This window comes from Xyrauchen texanus, chromosome 49, assembly GCF_025860055.1.
Source record: "Xyrauchen texanus isolate HMW12.3.18 chromosome 49, RBS_HiC_50CHRs, whole genome shotgun sequence".
NCBI classification, from domain to species: domain Eukaryota; kingdom Metazoa; phylum Chordata; class Actinopteri; order Cypriniformes; family Catostomidae; genus Xyrauchen; species Xyrauchen texanus.
In genome coordinates this window covers 8,361,048-8,378,112 of record NC_068324.1, presented here as the reverse complement: position 1 = coordinate 8,378,112, position 17,065 = coordinate 8,361,048, and the positions used below count along the sequence as shown (strand labels likewise).

Here is a 17,065-nt window from a genome sequence, read left to right as displayed (position 1 = left end):
GACTTAAAAAAATAAAAAATACTATAAATCTCAATTTTCACATTCTTCTTGTTTTTTGGAGAGTTTTTTTGACCACTTCTGGGCAGGGAGGATATGCTGTAGTAATAAATGACAAATATTGATCGGTTTCTCTCCCACACTTATCACATCACTTCAGAACAAATGGATTTAACCACTGGAGTCATGTGAATTACTTTCATGCTGCCTTTATGTACTTTTAGAGCTTCACATTTTTGGTACTCATTCACTTGCAATGAATGGACCTATAGAGCTGAGATGTTTCTAAAAAAAATCGTTTGTCTTCAGCAGAAGAAAGTCATACGTCTGGCATGGCATGAGGCTGAGAAGGCTTTATGATGAAAGCATTTTTCTTTTCTAGGTGAACTTTTCCTTAAATTTTATGTCAAAAATGTGCTTCAAGTGGTAACATCTAAATTAACTGATTTTTCCATTCAAAATGTTATTTTATCAGATTAAATTGACCTGACAAATTAAGGTTACAATAACGAAGTCATTTTGTGTGCTAGATTAAACTGAAATAGATTATATACGTAACAAGGGTAGGTTCCCAATTTTTCTGTGCAATTTTGTGCCACTGCGCCCTGTTTATGCGCACTTAAAGTTATCACTTACCACTGTGAGCGCTAAACCACCTGGGCGCGATGTGCAGGGGCAAAGTGTCTGCCAAAGACGCACGGGATCCCAGGTAAAGCATACCGTCCGTGTGGTGCCCACCACCGGTTTCCTGGTAGCCGTTCCCGTTATGGGCTGAATCGGAGCCAGACCCCCCTCCGGCTCTGTCCGAGTCTGTTCCTCTGGGTGTGTAAAACCCGAAAGGCACCGTGGCGCTGTGATCTATGCCCATCCCCGCCACGGAGCTCACCGAGCGACTACGCAGTCCCATCGTGCCACCTGGCCGGTAGTGCCCGAAGTGGGCCGAGGGTGGCACCGCGCTGTCATCTGTCGAGACACCGGGAAAAGCTCCCCGGGGCCGCCCCGCAGTACTCTGCTTGCCCCCCATCCAAAAGTATCCGCTAAAAAGGGGTGGGGGTGTCGCGGAAATGGTGTCACGGATCGCCCCCGATACGCTTGTCTGCGGCGCTTTTTCAAGCCTCCTTCAGACAAGCGACCAAAATATGCACTAAAATCCGATTAAAACAGCTGTGTCTCGTAGACGCAACAGCCCATTTTCCTGGTCGGATCATGGACCTAAAGTCTCTATAATCACCTTAACTCACGAGAGAACAAGGGACTGATAAATAAAGCCAAAGTCACAATGTCGCGTATTTCAATCAAGCAAAAACGCAACACGTTCTCTCCCCTGTAACCAACTGACAGGACAAGCTGTCCAAAATCACCAGAGATGATGACACGCGCAACAACAGATCCGCAGTACTTCTGTCTTTTTCAGAAAGGAATGACTTAATATATATTTGCCATGATTGTCTCTTGATGCCTGTCCAGTGCGCACGTCCTGGTCCTGGTCCCCTACCTCCGTCTGCCCGAAGATTCGGGTCAGTGTGTGCCGCTCCCCTGTACGCGCAGATCAGTCCGTGCGCTCACTCACTCGCCGCCGCTGCTGCTGTTGGAGACAATAGAGGCGTTTACTGCGCATACGCGGATTAACAGTGGCGAGATGTGCAGAGGTGCTGTAAACGCGAGCATGGATTTACATTTTACTGCCCAAACAATCAATTATTAAGAAGCATCGTTTTGTTTTTTTACTCAGCAAAAAACTGCACACTGCCTTCACTTAATAGTGTTAAAGGAGGACAGAGTTGTGACCCAGTAACGTTACCATAACGAACTTAACGCAGAGGCGGCAGACGTTATTTAATGTACTTATGTTTTCATGTCCAACCATTCTGTTGTAGACCTAATAAATGCTAAGAAATTATAGTCTTTCATCTCCATAATGGGGCAATGGGGCAATGGGGCAATGGGGCAATGGGGCAATGGGGGTGTTTGGTGGGGTTAAAATGTGTGCACCAGTTTTGAAGTGTTAAAAAAAAAAAATCAGATATTATTATTTTTATAATTTATTTTGGCTGTAGTACAATATAAAAGCCAATTATTTATTTTTGCAAACAAGAAGTCTTATTATAGTCACTTGCAAGGGGATCATCAGGGGTTCTTGGCATCAGAATGGTTTGAATCCCCTGATTTAGAGAATAAGAATTCCTTGATGGTCAATCTAAGGATCATTGCATATAACAAAGGGATTTATATCTACAGTATATTTGGGTTAAAAGCAAGCATTAAAACAGTCCCAACACTCCGTTCCAGAAAACTTGAGGGTGGCCACCAGAAATATAATGAAATTATGAAGATACAGTCCACAAAAATGTGTGGTCATCCAGAAATAGATAACAGATAAGAAAGGATTGTCTAATTTTGTTGCATATTTAAATGGGTGGCAAAGACCAGATATTAAACTGTTAATTCTGTTTAATTAAAAGACACTGATAAACCACTGCACTTAGGTTTGCCAGAGACAATTTATATTTGTAATGAAATCCAGTTCAAATGACAGTAAGGACTTGTCATAGGCTCTCTCAGCAGTAAAATAAAGAAACAGTGACATCTGGTGGCCAAAGTGCTAGATACAAATGACGGATTTACTAAAACAGGAAAACAAATTAGGCCCATAAATCTCACGTGAACATACAAAGGAGTGTACATTAAGTGTTTTTAATATGTACAAATATTAACCCCCCTTGCAAGTCCTTTTCAAGACGTTAATGACGTGGTATTTGCTTTTTAGCAACAATTTAGAATACTTTTATGCTGCAAACAGAGGCTTAGCGTCTCTCTGTTATCGACTGCTTGCGCCTGCTCGACGCTCCATTACTTCTGATTTGAAGTTGCGCGCCAAATGTAGCCATATGATAATGCTGTTGTTTTGACAAGTTCTTCTTGATTTTCCTCCCTTTGCTCATTTTGGCTGGCACATTTATCGTTTAGTTATCGTAACCGTATAATGGACTCGCAATCCTACATGCCTGTTCCTCCGGGTATCGGAATGGAGGAGAATTTCTTTTCTCTGGATGATATATTATTGTCTCACGAGCGGCTGCCGTGCAAGACGGAGTGTGTTTTTCCGCGGCTCGGGTTCCTCGAGAAATCCAGTGAGACAAGGGACATACCAGAGGTACACAATACATTAAAATAGCAATATTCAACGTTTGTTTTATGACTGTTCAGTTACACCATTAAAATGGACCTGTTAGACCATGATGGAAAAACGCTAACCGGCTTGCTCCCATATACAGTATGTCGCGTGCAACTGTGCATGTGAAAAGAACTTGATTGGATGTAAACCACCTTTTCTACTTCTTCGTTATGATTCTTACCAAATGTCAGCTTTTGCAATGGATAGTTGACATTCCCTGTGGAGTGACATGCTAGATTCAATCTACAACTTAGCATTTTGTTAATTCTTTAATATTTATTGTGCATGCAATTTGTATGACCATATTTATTAAGAAACTACATTTAAAATAAACTAGCGAAAGCAAAAATGTGATTAAAAATGGTACAAAAAAACTAATTATTTACAGCACCTAAAATATACACTTTTCCTTATACAGTATTATAAACTATAGCATAAAATCTTCTCGATTATACTTTAAAATGTTAATACATTATAAAAAGGTTAATTGACATTACCTATTAACTACCTACTTGAGCTGAATTTAAAACCATAGACCGCTGGCCCCAGAACATGTCTTTCTAGATAGTTCATATAGTATAAGCTCCATGTACCTAATATCAAGTCTCTATTTTTTGTTATAAATGGACAGTTCATTCAAAAATGAAAATGCTCTCCGCTCTATAGGTACTCACAGTGCCATTGAATTGTGACCAGAACTTTGAATCTCCAAAAAGCATATAAAGGCAGCCCATAATAAATCCATATAACTCCAGTGGTTAAATCCATGTCTTCAGAAGTGATATGATAATTGTGGGTGAGAAACATATCAAGAATAAATTTTTTTGTAAGTTTTGTTTTTACTATAAATCTAAAAGGGTTGTGCACGGTTACATTTTTAACATTCGGTTAACTGTTAGGTTTCATGAATGGTTAATTGTTTTTTTCATCTGGAGTCAGAGGGTGGGAGTTAAGAATGTTTATTGTAAAGTGACTCCTCAAACACTACTCAAAACAGCAGCAAATAAAGTGCACATTGAGCTATGAGTCTAAATGGCGCAATGCATAAATCTTCAGATTAAAAAATCTCGCATTAAAAAGTCAAGCAAAAATAATCAAACTGTTACTACTGACAAATATTTTCATGTGCGTGGAGGTACACTGTTGTGGTTAAATAGCCTCTTTGGGTGATTTGATTTTTAGATGGTTTGAAATCAAATTACACTGAATTTATCTAATTATTGTACTAAATTTGCACACCAAAGCAAAAAGATGAAGCGTTGCTTGATGAAAAACAATCTGGAATTATGTTTAATGGTGTAAAATTCACTTAAAGTAGGCTACTCTTCAGAATGCAGCACATCGAATGAAACTCAATGTAGGTGTTTCGAGATGCGTTTATAATAAAGTATTTTTAACGTTACTCTGTGTCTAAGAATGCGGCAATCCTGCGAGAGGCGCTGAAAGAAAAAAGTGAGATTCAGCGCAACAAAGATGTCTGTCCGGAAACATATCGGTAAAAAAGTACAGATGCACACAAAAGCAGGTTTGAACAGCCTCTAAAGGTTTGTCAGAACTCGTCGAGCTCGTCCGGTTGCATAATAACCAAATAGTGTTTTTGATATTCAAATTGTGCCATGTAGAGTGGTTAACCAAATGTCAACTATCCGTGCACATCCCTAAAATCTATACTTTCACTTTCCAATTTTTTTTTTTTGGCGATTCACATTCTTCACAAATATTGCCATGCTGGAATACTGGTCTTGGCTGGTCAAAGATGTAGATTTATAGTAAAATAATTATCAGTATCTCACCCACAAGTGTATGTTGATTGTTTAATGCTTTATGTAATACTTAAGGCATTATGTTTGTGATTTAATTATTACTGTATACATCCAGGCTACAAAGATGGAGATGCCACTCTGGCTTGCTAAGGGCCTGTATGAAAAGAAGAGGCGAGTGCTGTCCCTGGAGCTGCCTAAGGTGTATCGTCAGGGCTGGAGAACAGTGTTTGGGGCGGATCCTACTGTGGTCGACCTTCATAAAATGGGGCCCTATTATTATGGTTTAGGCTCCCAGATGCTGCATTTTGACAACCCAGAAAACCCAGAGATTGCTCAAACCATCCTCCAGGTAAGCACACCCATTGAACATTAGACAGTAAATGAATTATAAAGATGATGCAAAATAATAGATAATTTGGTAGCATTTTGCAATAAGGTTCCATTCCTTAACATTAGTTAATGTGTTAGGGATCATGAACAAACACGTAATATATTTTTTTTACAGCATTTATTAATCTTTGCTAATGTAAACTAATAAAAAAAATTGTTCATTGTTAGTTCATAGTACATTAACTAAAGTTAATATAAATTTAAATTAGTATATGTTGAAATTAAACTTAATTTAAGATTAATAACTGCTTTCAAAGTATTGTTAATTTCTAGTTCATTTCAACTAATTTTGTTAACTAATGTTAACAAATTGAACCTTATTTTAAATTGTTTCAAAAAATGCTAACAATGCAGAACCCAAATAATAAGGTGATCTTTACATACAGTTGAAGTCAGAAGTTTACATACACTTTAGCCAAATACATTTAAACTCAGTTTTTCACAATTCCTGACATTTAATCGTAGAAAACTTTCCCTGTCAGTTAGGATCACTACTTTTATTTTAAGAATGTGAATCGTCAGAATAATAGAGCAAGTGATTTATTTCAGCTTTTATTTTTTTCATCACATTCCCAGTGGGTCAGAAGTTTACATACACTTTGTTAGTATTTGGTATCATCATCATCTTTAAATTGTTTACTTTGGGTCATACATTTTGGGTAGCTTTCCACAAGCTTCTCACAACAAGTTTCTGGAATTTTGGCCCATTCCTCCAGACAGAACTGGTGTAACTGAGCTCTGAGCTGAAAAAGCTTGCTCGCACATGCTTTTTCAGTTCTGCCCAAGAATTTCGTATTTGAAAAAATCAGATTGAAGTCAGGGCATTGTGATGGCCACTCCAATACCTTGACTTTGTTGGCCATTTTGCAACAATTTTTTAGGTAGTCTTGGGGTCATTGTCCATTAGAAAGACCCATTTGAACCGAACTTTAAGTTCCTTGCTGATGTCTTAAGATGTTGCTTCAATATATCCATATCATTTTCCTTCATGACGCCATCTATTTTGTGAATTGCACCGGTCCCTCCTACAGCAAAGCACCCCCACAACATGATTCTGCCACCCCCATGCTTCACGGTTGGGATGGTGTTCTTCAGCTTGCAAGCCTCACCCTTTTTCCTCCAGTTTTGGAGCAGTGGCTTCTTCCTTGCTGAGCAGCCTTTCAGGTTATGTCGATATAGGACTCGTTTTACTGTGGATATAGATACTTGTCTACCTGTTTCCTCCAGCATCTTCACAAGATCCTTTGCTGTTGTTCAGGGATTGATTTGCACTTTTTGCACCAAACTTCGTTCATCTCTTGGAGAAAGAATGTGTCTCCTTCCTGAGCGGTATGATGGCTGCGTGGTCCCGTGGTCCCGTGGTGTTTATACTTGTGTACAATTGTTTGTACAGATGAACATGTTACCTTCAGGCATTTGGAAATTACTCCCAAGGATGAACCAGACTTGTGCAGGTCAACAATTTTTATTCTGAGGTCTTGGCTGATTTATTTTTATTTTCCCTTGATGGCAAGCAGAGGCACTGAGTGTGAAGGTAGGCCTTAAAATACATCCACAGGTACAACATACAATTCAGTAAACCTCCTATCAAAAGCTAATTGTCTAAAGGTTTGACAAAACTTTCTGTAATTTTCCAAGCTGCTTAAAGGCACAGTTAACCTAGTGAATGTAAACTTGACCCACTGGAATTGTGATATAGTCAATTAAAAGTGAAACAATCTGTCTGTAAACAATTGTTGGAAACAATTACTTGTCATGCACAAAGTAGATGTCCTAAGTTGGCTAATTTAAAAAATGTGTTTTAATGATTTCAACCTAAGTGTATGTAAACTTCTGACTTCAACTGTATTTATAATTTCCATACAAGTTATGGAGATTAATTTTGTTTCATGTGGCTAAACCTGTTAGTAATGGGTAGTCATGCTTGTTAAAGGCATGAATAACAGTTAAACTGTCACTTTGGGACAGGCTGTTGTTAAAGCCCGCATGCTGAAATAGTTTTGTTTCAATAACCGAGGCTCATAAACACACTTGTAATATAGCTGCTATTTCCTATCTCCACCAGTAGAGAGAGCAATATGCTTACTGTCATAGTAATAAGTGTTAATCAGTTACTGGGCAGACTGGAATCAGAGATCTACTTTACTGAGAAAACAACCTCCACATTGTTACCATAGGAGAGAGCATAACGGTCAACTATAGTGTCATCATTTGCAGATACCATACAAATGAATGGGGAGAGCTGACATCTACAGTACCTGTCGCAAAATTGTCTTCCCTTATAAAACAGCAATTGTATTGAGGTAAACTCCATAGTTAATTCCAAAAGGATTGTTTAGTGTAAAAAAAATCCTCTCAAATGTATTTTTTAGCACACTAAACATCTCCTCTAAACATCCATAAAAAAAAATGGCCCCTGTTTTTCTCGCCAGTTACTGCCCATAGAATATTTATGGGAGCGCCATATTATGCATTGCTTTGCCAACCTTGCAGGCTCTCCTTGATAGAAGGGCTCTGGTGGAATCCTAGGTTGAGTTCAAATCAAACTTATGTTATCTTATGTAAAATTAGGGTATTGTATTACTGTTGTCCACATTTATTGAGTTCAGGCAAAGCAAATTACATTATTCCAATCTTTATGGAAGTTAGATTTGTTCTTTCTATTTTCCCATCTTGGAACATAATTAAATGCATTAATGAAATGTTTTCATGGCAAAATGGCACAATATATCCACAAACTCCATGTAATGGAGGCAATACAACATTGTGTCTGTTGCTCAGGTTGTTCAAAAACAATCACAGATACTTGCATTCATTCACCACCCAAAAATGGAGATTCTGTTTTGAACCTGGGGAGTTGTGATTGTATTAAATTATGCCATTTCTACTGTGTGTCATAGATCGCAATAAACCATTTTGACAATGATTATTTCCAGTATTTAGAGAGTAACAGACATAATCTACAATAATGCATTTACTGTTGAGAAACTAGAGCTGTTTTATAATAATCTATGAGAGATGCGTCACCAGGTTGTCTGTCAGTGAGGGATTCGGAGGATTAAAGTGCCTTTGCATAATTATGATGACTTATAAAGGATTGTTGTTGTAAAACAAAATATATATAATAGTTGTTGAAATATACAAACGCTTTAAAAATATCTTGTTTGATCAATAAGTTAAGATCTATATAACTGATATTTGGAGATAGTCATCATGCAGCCATGTCCATAAAACTTACCTTTATAAAATTCATATTGTAATTCTACCTGTTTTTTGTATTAGTGGTTTACTTGCATCAACTCAACAGTTGCATTAGAATTAGCAGTATTTTATACATATTGCATTCCCTAAGGTTGTACCTCCATCTGTATACTATCCCATACTATCTCTCTTGTCAGACCTTTATTGGCCGTTTCCGCCGGATCATGGACTCGTCCCAGAATGCCTACAATGAGGATACATCAGCACTGGTGGAGCGCTTGGACTACTTGGAGAGGAGTTTGTTTAAGGCAGGACAGAGTGGACTGAACAGTTTCCAGCTGTGGGAAAAAGGTCGATCCTCACACCTCACTGCCTCTAGCCTAGTTATCAACTACAGAAAGAGAAAAATCACTGACCTGCAGGCTTGAGAGACAATCACAGACCAACAGGTCGGAAACAAAAAAAGGACTTTGAATTGGAGGGGTGTGCATTTGTGTGTTTCTTGTAAGTGTGGAAAATGGAGACATGTTTGTGTGTGAGTGTGTTATAGAGAAACTTATGTTAATAAACCTATGGTGACCTTTTTTACTGCAATGTATATCCTACTGTCTTGTATAGACAATATTTCAACTTAAAATTCAATGAATCATCTTATCCTGTTATGCTCTTTCTGTTTTCCTATTTCAAAACTTTTTAAAAGGCATTGATGATAATGTTTGTGCAGAATGGCACACATTTATAGTGGTAATCAAATATATAAAAACATCAAGATATGTGTCTGCTGGTCAAGATGATGTGATTGTTTTAAAGCAGTTGTCAATTCTTGCATTCATTCACCCCAAAGAGAGTGGAGATTCAAATGTTACAGTCCAGGTTCCAGGTTTTTTCTTAGCCTGGGAATAATGATTTTGCGATTTCTGCTGCTGGTCATTAATCTCATTACAGTAAACATGGTAACACTTTACAACATAGTTGCATTTGTTAACATTAGTAAATGCATCAAGTGTCATGAACTAACAATGAACAATACATTTTTTTATCTCCAGAATGTAATAATGTTTGTTCATGTTAATTTATCAAAATACTATTCTTCATTGTTTGTTCATGTTAGTTCATATTGCAATAACTAATGTTAATGTATACAACATTTTAAACCGAAGTGCGTAATTTCTGTGCCACCCAAAAGAATTCCAAAAATTAACATTGTTTTCAAACAGCTTTCTTGAATGCCCCTCCTATCTGCCGTTGGCATTGGTTGAGTCAATTAGGGCTGCAACTAACGTTTGTTTTGATAATCGATTAATCTTCGATTATTTCTACGATTAATCGGATAAAAATTAAAATGTTATTTTTTAAGAAACCGAAATGATAAAGGAAAATTGCAAAACAGTTCCTTTCCTTTCCTTTTAAAACTTAGGTATACTGTTTATTAAAGAGTAAAATGATCCATCAGGGATGGACTGGGACAAAAAAAAAATATTCAGCCCAGCAAAGGGCAATGGTAACACCAGAATAGGAATATTAACATAATTATGTATTTTTCAGATGGGCAAAATTATTAGATACATATGCTTGTTCACTGGCACTGATTACGTACATTTTTATATATTTTAAATTAATTTAAGTTTTAAAACCATATAGTCACTGATTATGTGTTTAAAGTATTCTTTTCAAAAATAAATTTTTAAGGGTAGTGTATGCTTATCCAGTAAAATAATATTTGCCGAATAATACATTTACTGGTGAAATCAGACTTTACATTTGGCACTATCAGGACTATCAATTATCAGGACCCTTAGCATTATTATACATTATATTTAGTATTATATACAGTTTATCTAGAAAAGGTCATCTGTAAATGCAGTGCAGGTTCACTCTTGTGCTGAAAAGTCTCATCCTGGTACTCTTTGTATTACATGCTGCTACATTATGAGAAATGATCTAAAACACTTAAAAAACCGGCACACATGACATCCATGAAAGCTGCACAATTGATTACATTGAAACTGAAAGTGCGGTATGATGTTGCACCAGTTTAATCAAAGTGATTGCACTCACTTTCCCTTTCTGCGATCGGTTTGATTGATGCGGATGCTGCGCTCGTTAACTTAAAGTTTAACAGACTCGCATGTGGTAGCAGTTTTGCAAAATACCCAGAAATACGTGCCTTATTTTGAATTCATAAAATGTATACGTTATAAAACACAGAAAGTAGCAGTAAAATGTCATTTATGTGCTGAAGAGAAACAATTCTTAAGCGCATCAAACAGCACACGCCCTCTTTCAACGCACATGATGCAGCAATTGCTCCACATTAAACTGTATGCATACTATGATCTTCTTTGAAGTGTTTATAAAGTGCTCTTGTGCGCTGGACAACTTGGGTCGTGTTTTATAAACTTAAATTTGTCTCCATTTTCAGACGAGTTTCATCATGCAACACATTTTCACTGGGCTGTAAAGTGGTCATTGATGGAGCTTCTCCGTGCTGGCTGCATGTCCAACTAATCGATAATGAAATTCGTTGTCAATGATTTTCATTATCGATAATTATCAATTTTATTGGTTAATTGTTGCAGCCCTAGAGTCAATGATGATGTTTACATGGACAGAGAGCTATTGCGTGAAAACTGCATTCTAGTTTACGTGGAAATACGCTTGTGTAAATAACAAACATTGGATAAGGAATGGCTATTTTATTCTCCGTTGCTTCACTGTATTTCCAAATATTTCAGGGTTATTGCTGTGTTTCCTTCAGTTTCTATTGTGAACTGGAGCAGAATTACGCTGCAATAGTGGGGTTTCCCTCTTACAAAACTCTGTGATTCCCCCAATGTACGAGCACATACGTGAATGTGAGGGACAGTCACTATTTTACAGTGCATCTGGAAAGTATTCACAGCACTTCACTTATTCCACATTTTGTTATGTTACAGCCTTATTCCAAAATTGATTAAATTCATTATTTTCCTCAAAATTCTACAAACAATACCCCATAATGACAACGTGAAAGACATTTGTTTGAAATCTTTGCAAATTTATTAAAAATAAAAAAATCACATGTACATAAGTATTCAGAGGCTTTGCTCAATACTTTGTTGAAGCACCTTAGGTACCAATTACAGCCTCAAGTCTTTTTGTGTATGAATCTACAAGCTTGGCACACCTATTTTGGGGCAGTTTCTCCCATTCTTCTTTGCAGGACCTCTCAAGCTTAAACATTCCAACAATTATTATTTACAATGTTAAAAGTATAGCAATGTGTTAATACTATCATGTAAAGGGAGTAGTTTTCTGATAGTCTGAGACTTTATATTTGGAATAGTAGAGGTCACATTCAGATGCGTTCCAGGTTGTGTTTGTGCGAGTCTTATTTACGTCAGTCAACACAAGGACAAATCAGATCACTGTGTGTCTACACATCTCGCTGCCTCTCTCTCTCCTTACCTCTTGCCTCGTAATACAAACATTGTAAGTCAATCTACCCATCAGATTTTGCATACATTTGAATCCGAATGCACTTTCAAGTTTCGGATTTCAAACATCTTGGCCTTCTTTGAATTAATGTGCATGCTTATGAATACAACGTCCCAGCTGGTTGTTCATCTGTAAAATGTGGGTCAGCTGATGAGGACAACCTCATCTGGGATTTCGGAACGGAAGTTATTGATATATCCCTCTGGGATGGTCATATTGACTCTGTTATCTCTGTGCAGTCTCGGTTTAGTTGGTTTGGGTGGGGCAGGAAGGATTTATTGACTTTTTGAGAGGTCTGATAAAACTAAAGAAAAGTCAATCATTGTCAACAGTTCTCATGATGCTAAATCATTTGACATTGGACCACATTTTGTTTAGTAAATGATACAAATGCAGATATTTAGTGTTATTGTTTGTATTCAGAATTTCTTTATGGTAGTAAGTTGTTTACCATCACTAGGCATGTGACGGTATCACATTTTCACATGATAATTGCTGAAGCTTTTATCACTGTATACAGTATTATCACGTTATTGAATTACATTACAAAGACAGGGTTGAACGATAAACAAACAAATTTTAATTTGATCCAGCCAGCTAATAGGCTACAATAGTATGCATGTTTTTCAGGTTAGCAAGCCAGTTGCTAATACACCAATCAGCCACTGGATTAAAACCACCTGCCTAATTTTGTCCCCCTCGTGCTGCCGCAACAGCGCCAACCCGCATCTCAGAATAGAATTCTGAGATCCTTTTCTTCTCACCACAATTGTACGGTGCGCTTATCTGTGTTACTGTAGTCTTTGTCAGTTCAAACCAGTCTGGCCATTCTCTGTTGACCTCTCTCACCAACAAGGTGTTTCCATCTGCAGAACTGCCACTCACTGGATGTTTTTTGGTTTTGGCACCACTCTGAGTAAATTCTAGAGACTGTTGTGTGTGAAAGGAGATCAGCAGTTACAGAAATACTCAAACCAACCCATCTGGAGCCAACAATCATCCATGTGATTATCTAATCAACCAAATGTGTGACAGAAGTGCAGTGCATAAAATCATGCAGATTGGAGCTTCAGTTAATATTCACATCAACTATCAGAATGGGGAAAAATGTGATCTCATTGATTTGTACCATGGCATGATTGTTGGTGCCAGATGGGCTGGTTTGAGTATTTCTGTCTCTAGAACAGTCTCTAGAATTTACTCTGAATGGTGGCAAAATCAGAAAGCATCCAGTGAGCAGTAGTTCTGCAGATGGAAATGCCTTGTTGATAAGCGAGGTCAAAACATAATGGCCAGTCTACTGACGAAGTCTACCGTAACGCAAATAACCACGCCGTACAATTGTGGTGAGAATATCAGAATGCTATTCTGAGATGCTGGTTGCCACTGTTTTGGCGGCACGAGGGGAACCTAGGTGATTTTAACGTTGTGGCTGATATAGCTAGGCGCTAACTACAACTTTAAAAATGCAAGTTCTCTCACTGTATGGCAACACACAATTGTTTGGCGTTCCATCTTGAAATTAATATTGATATCATTGTGCCTCATTATCATTTGCAGGACATAGTGTTAGCTGATTACAACTGTATTTTAGTAGTTACTACAAGGCGCAAATGTTACTGTGTAGCTAGCGGAGTTTTAGCAAACTACTTCTCGGGCACTTGAAAGCAAGCTAAACATTATCTGCAAATGGCAACAAGAGTTCACTTTCTTTGTCATCGTAGTTGCCACTTAACTAGGTGTCTCTTAAAGTGTCTTAAAAACAAGCAGAAATTTCACAACTTACCTTTTACTAGCTGAATTGAATGGGATGATTGTCCCGCAGATGAGAACATGTTGGAGGCGTTCTCGTGATTTTCTGCCACTTTTCTGCCGTATGTTTTACACAAAGGGAAACCATCTTCCACCAACAATCTCTGAGTATTTTTATGGAACCCAAGATACTTCCACTCTACTGACTTAACCGTATTAGAATGTGGGTTAAGGATTGGCAGCGTTCCTCCTTTTAGCCACGTTTCTGGTTTGTTAACATCAGTATGTGCATGTGTCATTTGTGCTGCATACACGCAGTGTTATGAATCTTGACTCGTTGATGGGATAAAAACTACTGTGTGAACTGAAAAATCTAAACAGTTTGTCTAAAAGGTTATCTAGAATTATTTACGGTATTTTGAAGTGCCCACGATAACAATATTGTGCATGATAATTACCGCCATGTACTGCATAACCGAATACTGTCTCATGCCTAACCATCACTTAAATAAAAATGTTAATGTTTTTCTTTTTATTCTCTTAAAATATGGACTTGAGCTAGTAACCATTAGGTTGCTGGTTCAAACCCCCAAGGAGCAAGCCATGAGCTTTCACTGTGGTCCCTTGAGCAATGAACATTTAGAAAATTTAGAAAATAGAAAAATGTAGTTCTTTTTTTTAGGTGGAATGTTAGAGTGGTTAAAACTTAGGGCTAATAACCAGAAGGTTGATAGTTCAGTCCCTGAATGAGCTGTCACCATTGTGCCCTTGTACTTTGGGTAAAAACTTCTGCTTAATATTTCATGTCTGCAGTATTTAATACTGGACTGCTTATTGCCTGCACTCCATGCACACTGAAATAAAGACGCTATTTTAGTTTCATGGCCTCTTGGTGAATGGTGTCAAGGTGGGCTGGGTATAAATCACTATTTGTAATTAAGAAAACATATTTAAACAAAATGGACATATAACTGAAATACACCCAGATGAATCAGAGTCGAAGGAGAATCTCCATTTTCATTATAGTCGACCGATATCAGTCGTAGCAATACATTTGCGCAGATAGTTGCTTTTTGGAACGGTTATGTTGCCTCTATCTCTGTCCCGTTGAAGTAAGGAAAGACAAAGAATTGTTTTACATTCAATAAATTGATTTTAAAAACTATTGGCTGATTAATGGGTTATCTGCCTTTTCCACCCCCTTTGTTATCGGTATTGGCAAAATCCATTATCAGTCGACCTCTAGGGAAGTATTTTACCTCTATTACAAGCACATCAAATCAACCTGTTGACACTTCTTCAAGAGAGCTGCAATTCTACAGTGTCATCTCTGTAAAAACACATGAGCAGACTTTGGTGAAAGTTCAAAATTTTGTTGAGTCTTTAGATCGCATTTCTTATGAATCACAAAGCAGATTGTCAGACTAAATATAGTCTGATGTGCACCAAAAGATCAAGAAACAAGATTCATGATTCCTTCCTTTCCTGACAGTCCTCTAATTGGGTGCAGAATAATTTTATTTTTTTTCTAACTGTATGAAGTTGCTACAAAAGATATATCCCATCTGTCCCAAGCTAACTGTTCTGTATCGTGTATTAACCAAGCTGGCGTGAAAGTATCAGTTGAAAAGCGTTCCTGTGTTTTCTCTGAGTTCCCCTCTGCCTTCTCGTCTGAGACATTCCATTGTACAGATTTTAGACCTTCTCGTTCCACAAGAACAGACAAAACTTGGAGCCATACAGTAAAACAAATGTGAGTGAGAGATGAGAGAGAAACAGAGGTGTCAGGATTGGCAGTATCTAAGCTAATGCCCCCGCACTGCTATTTAGATGTGGCTAATCTCTTCCTGACTTCGTTTACTCTAAACCACAGTTTCTTCCAAAACTGGGCACTCTAACAGGTGGGAGTTCGAGAGCAGTATTTTATTCCCCCCACCCCACCCTCCCCCCCCCCCCCACCCCACCCTTTTGATGAGGCATAATCTTGACTGATGTTGTATGTGTTTGAATGAGCACTTAGGCTTTAGCAGCTGAGAAGACCAGCTTAGATTATAATTTCAGGGTATGGAGACATAGAAACCAAGCCCTGCCCATCTGAGCTACACGCAACACACCATCCATTAGTTTTTTATTCATTGAGCTTTCAGAAATTCAGCCTACTATTTCATTTCAGATTGACCTGTCTTTATAAATAGCCCGAGCGGTGGTTCGATGCGCAATAAACTGTGATGCTGTATTCTTTATGGATGTCTCTCTCCCTCCATCTCCTTGTTTTTTTTTCTCTTTATCAGTGTCAGTCGAAGCCAATTTGATGGACAAGTGCACCCAGGCAGATGAGAAAAACTATCCATAAGTATTGGAGTTGAGCAACCGTCTCGGCTTCGCTCCCGCTATAACGGGATGAGTCATAGCTCAGCTGCCCATCTCTTACTCTATGTATCTCACTCTATTTCTCTACATTTGTGTGATACATCACCGCAATTAAGAAGCATTTTTGTGTTTCAGGTAAGTCATATCTAGGATTTGATCTTGGTGCTTCAAGCAAATGTATTTATTTATTATTTATTTAAATACCATACATAAAATATCCCCACTACATGAGAGTATTTGTTGAAATAGGTGTCCTGAGAAACACACCTGTCTCTGACATCCATCAGCTCTGAAAACTGCAAAAAAGTGTCAGCAGAGCATCCCATGCTTTTTTAGCTAGTCAGGGAACTCTCTCTGCCTTTTATGTGTTATGATTGCTGCACTTAGAGAACTCTAGAATTCTTCACTTTTGCATCCGATACGGTGTTGTTAGTTTCTTAATCAGTTTTGAATATCTATACCTCACTGTGGAACTATTTGGATGTACTCTTTTATGTGTAAAAAGGCATAATTAGTTGTATTAAACAATAGCTTTATATTTCATTTGCAAATATAATTTTGGTGTTTGGGGGTGTTGTTTTACAGGCGCCATGCCAAAAACCTCTAAAAACGCTAGAGAGCCCTGCGTTCTGTTATATTCCTTACCCTGCATTTAGCTTTTCTTGTGTGGAAGAACTTGTTTGGTCTGGACAGCCCCTTACTAAACCAGATAGCTAGTGATCATTGTCAGACATCTACTTGGCCCTTGAGTACTCTAAATTGTGGCCATCTTTCCTCTGGATGAAGATTTATTGTCGCTCTCTGTGTTTCAATGGGCCAATTGTGTTGCCACTGGGACTGTGGGGTAGTTCATGCCTTGAGTTTGTCATGCTTACCAATGAGTGGTTGTGGTTGTCACATTGGCACAAGTACAGAAAAACACACTTTGGATAAACAACAG

General features: G+C 37.9%; 2 protein-coding genes across 2 annotated transcripts in view; one reads left to right on the top strand and one right to left on the bottom strand.

The window, feature by feature from the left end:
• The window catches only part of LOC127640596 (E3 ubiquitin-protein ligase znrf1), a 40,584-nt gene extending 39,017 nt beyond the window's left edge, over window positions 1-1,567 (bottom strand). Inside the window, exon 1 of the mRNA XM_052123234.1 lies at window positions 634-1,567. Coding sequence (XP_051979194.1) covers window positions 634-1,021 — 388 coding nt within the window. The 5' untranslated portion in view covers window positions 1,022-1,567. The remainder of the gene's footprint in view (window positions 1-633) is intronic.
• A 1,335-nt stretch (window positions 1,568-2,902) lies between these two features.
• gins3 (GINS complex subunit 3) lies at window positions 2,903-9,284 on the top strand. Its single transcript, XM_052123399.1, has 3 exons — window positions 2,903-3,151; window positions 5,051-5,284; window positions 8,724-9,284. The coding sequence occupies exons 1-3, from the start codon at window positions 2,981-2,983 to the stop codon at window positions 8,952-8,954; spliced, it is 636 nt and encodes a 211-aa protein (XP_051979359.1). The 5' UTR covers window positions 2,903-2,980; the 3' UTR covers window positions 8,955-9,284.
• The last annotated feature ends 7,781 nt before the right edge of the window (window positions 9,285-17,065 follow it).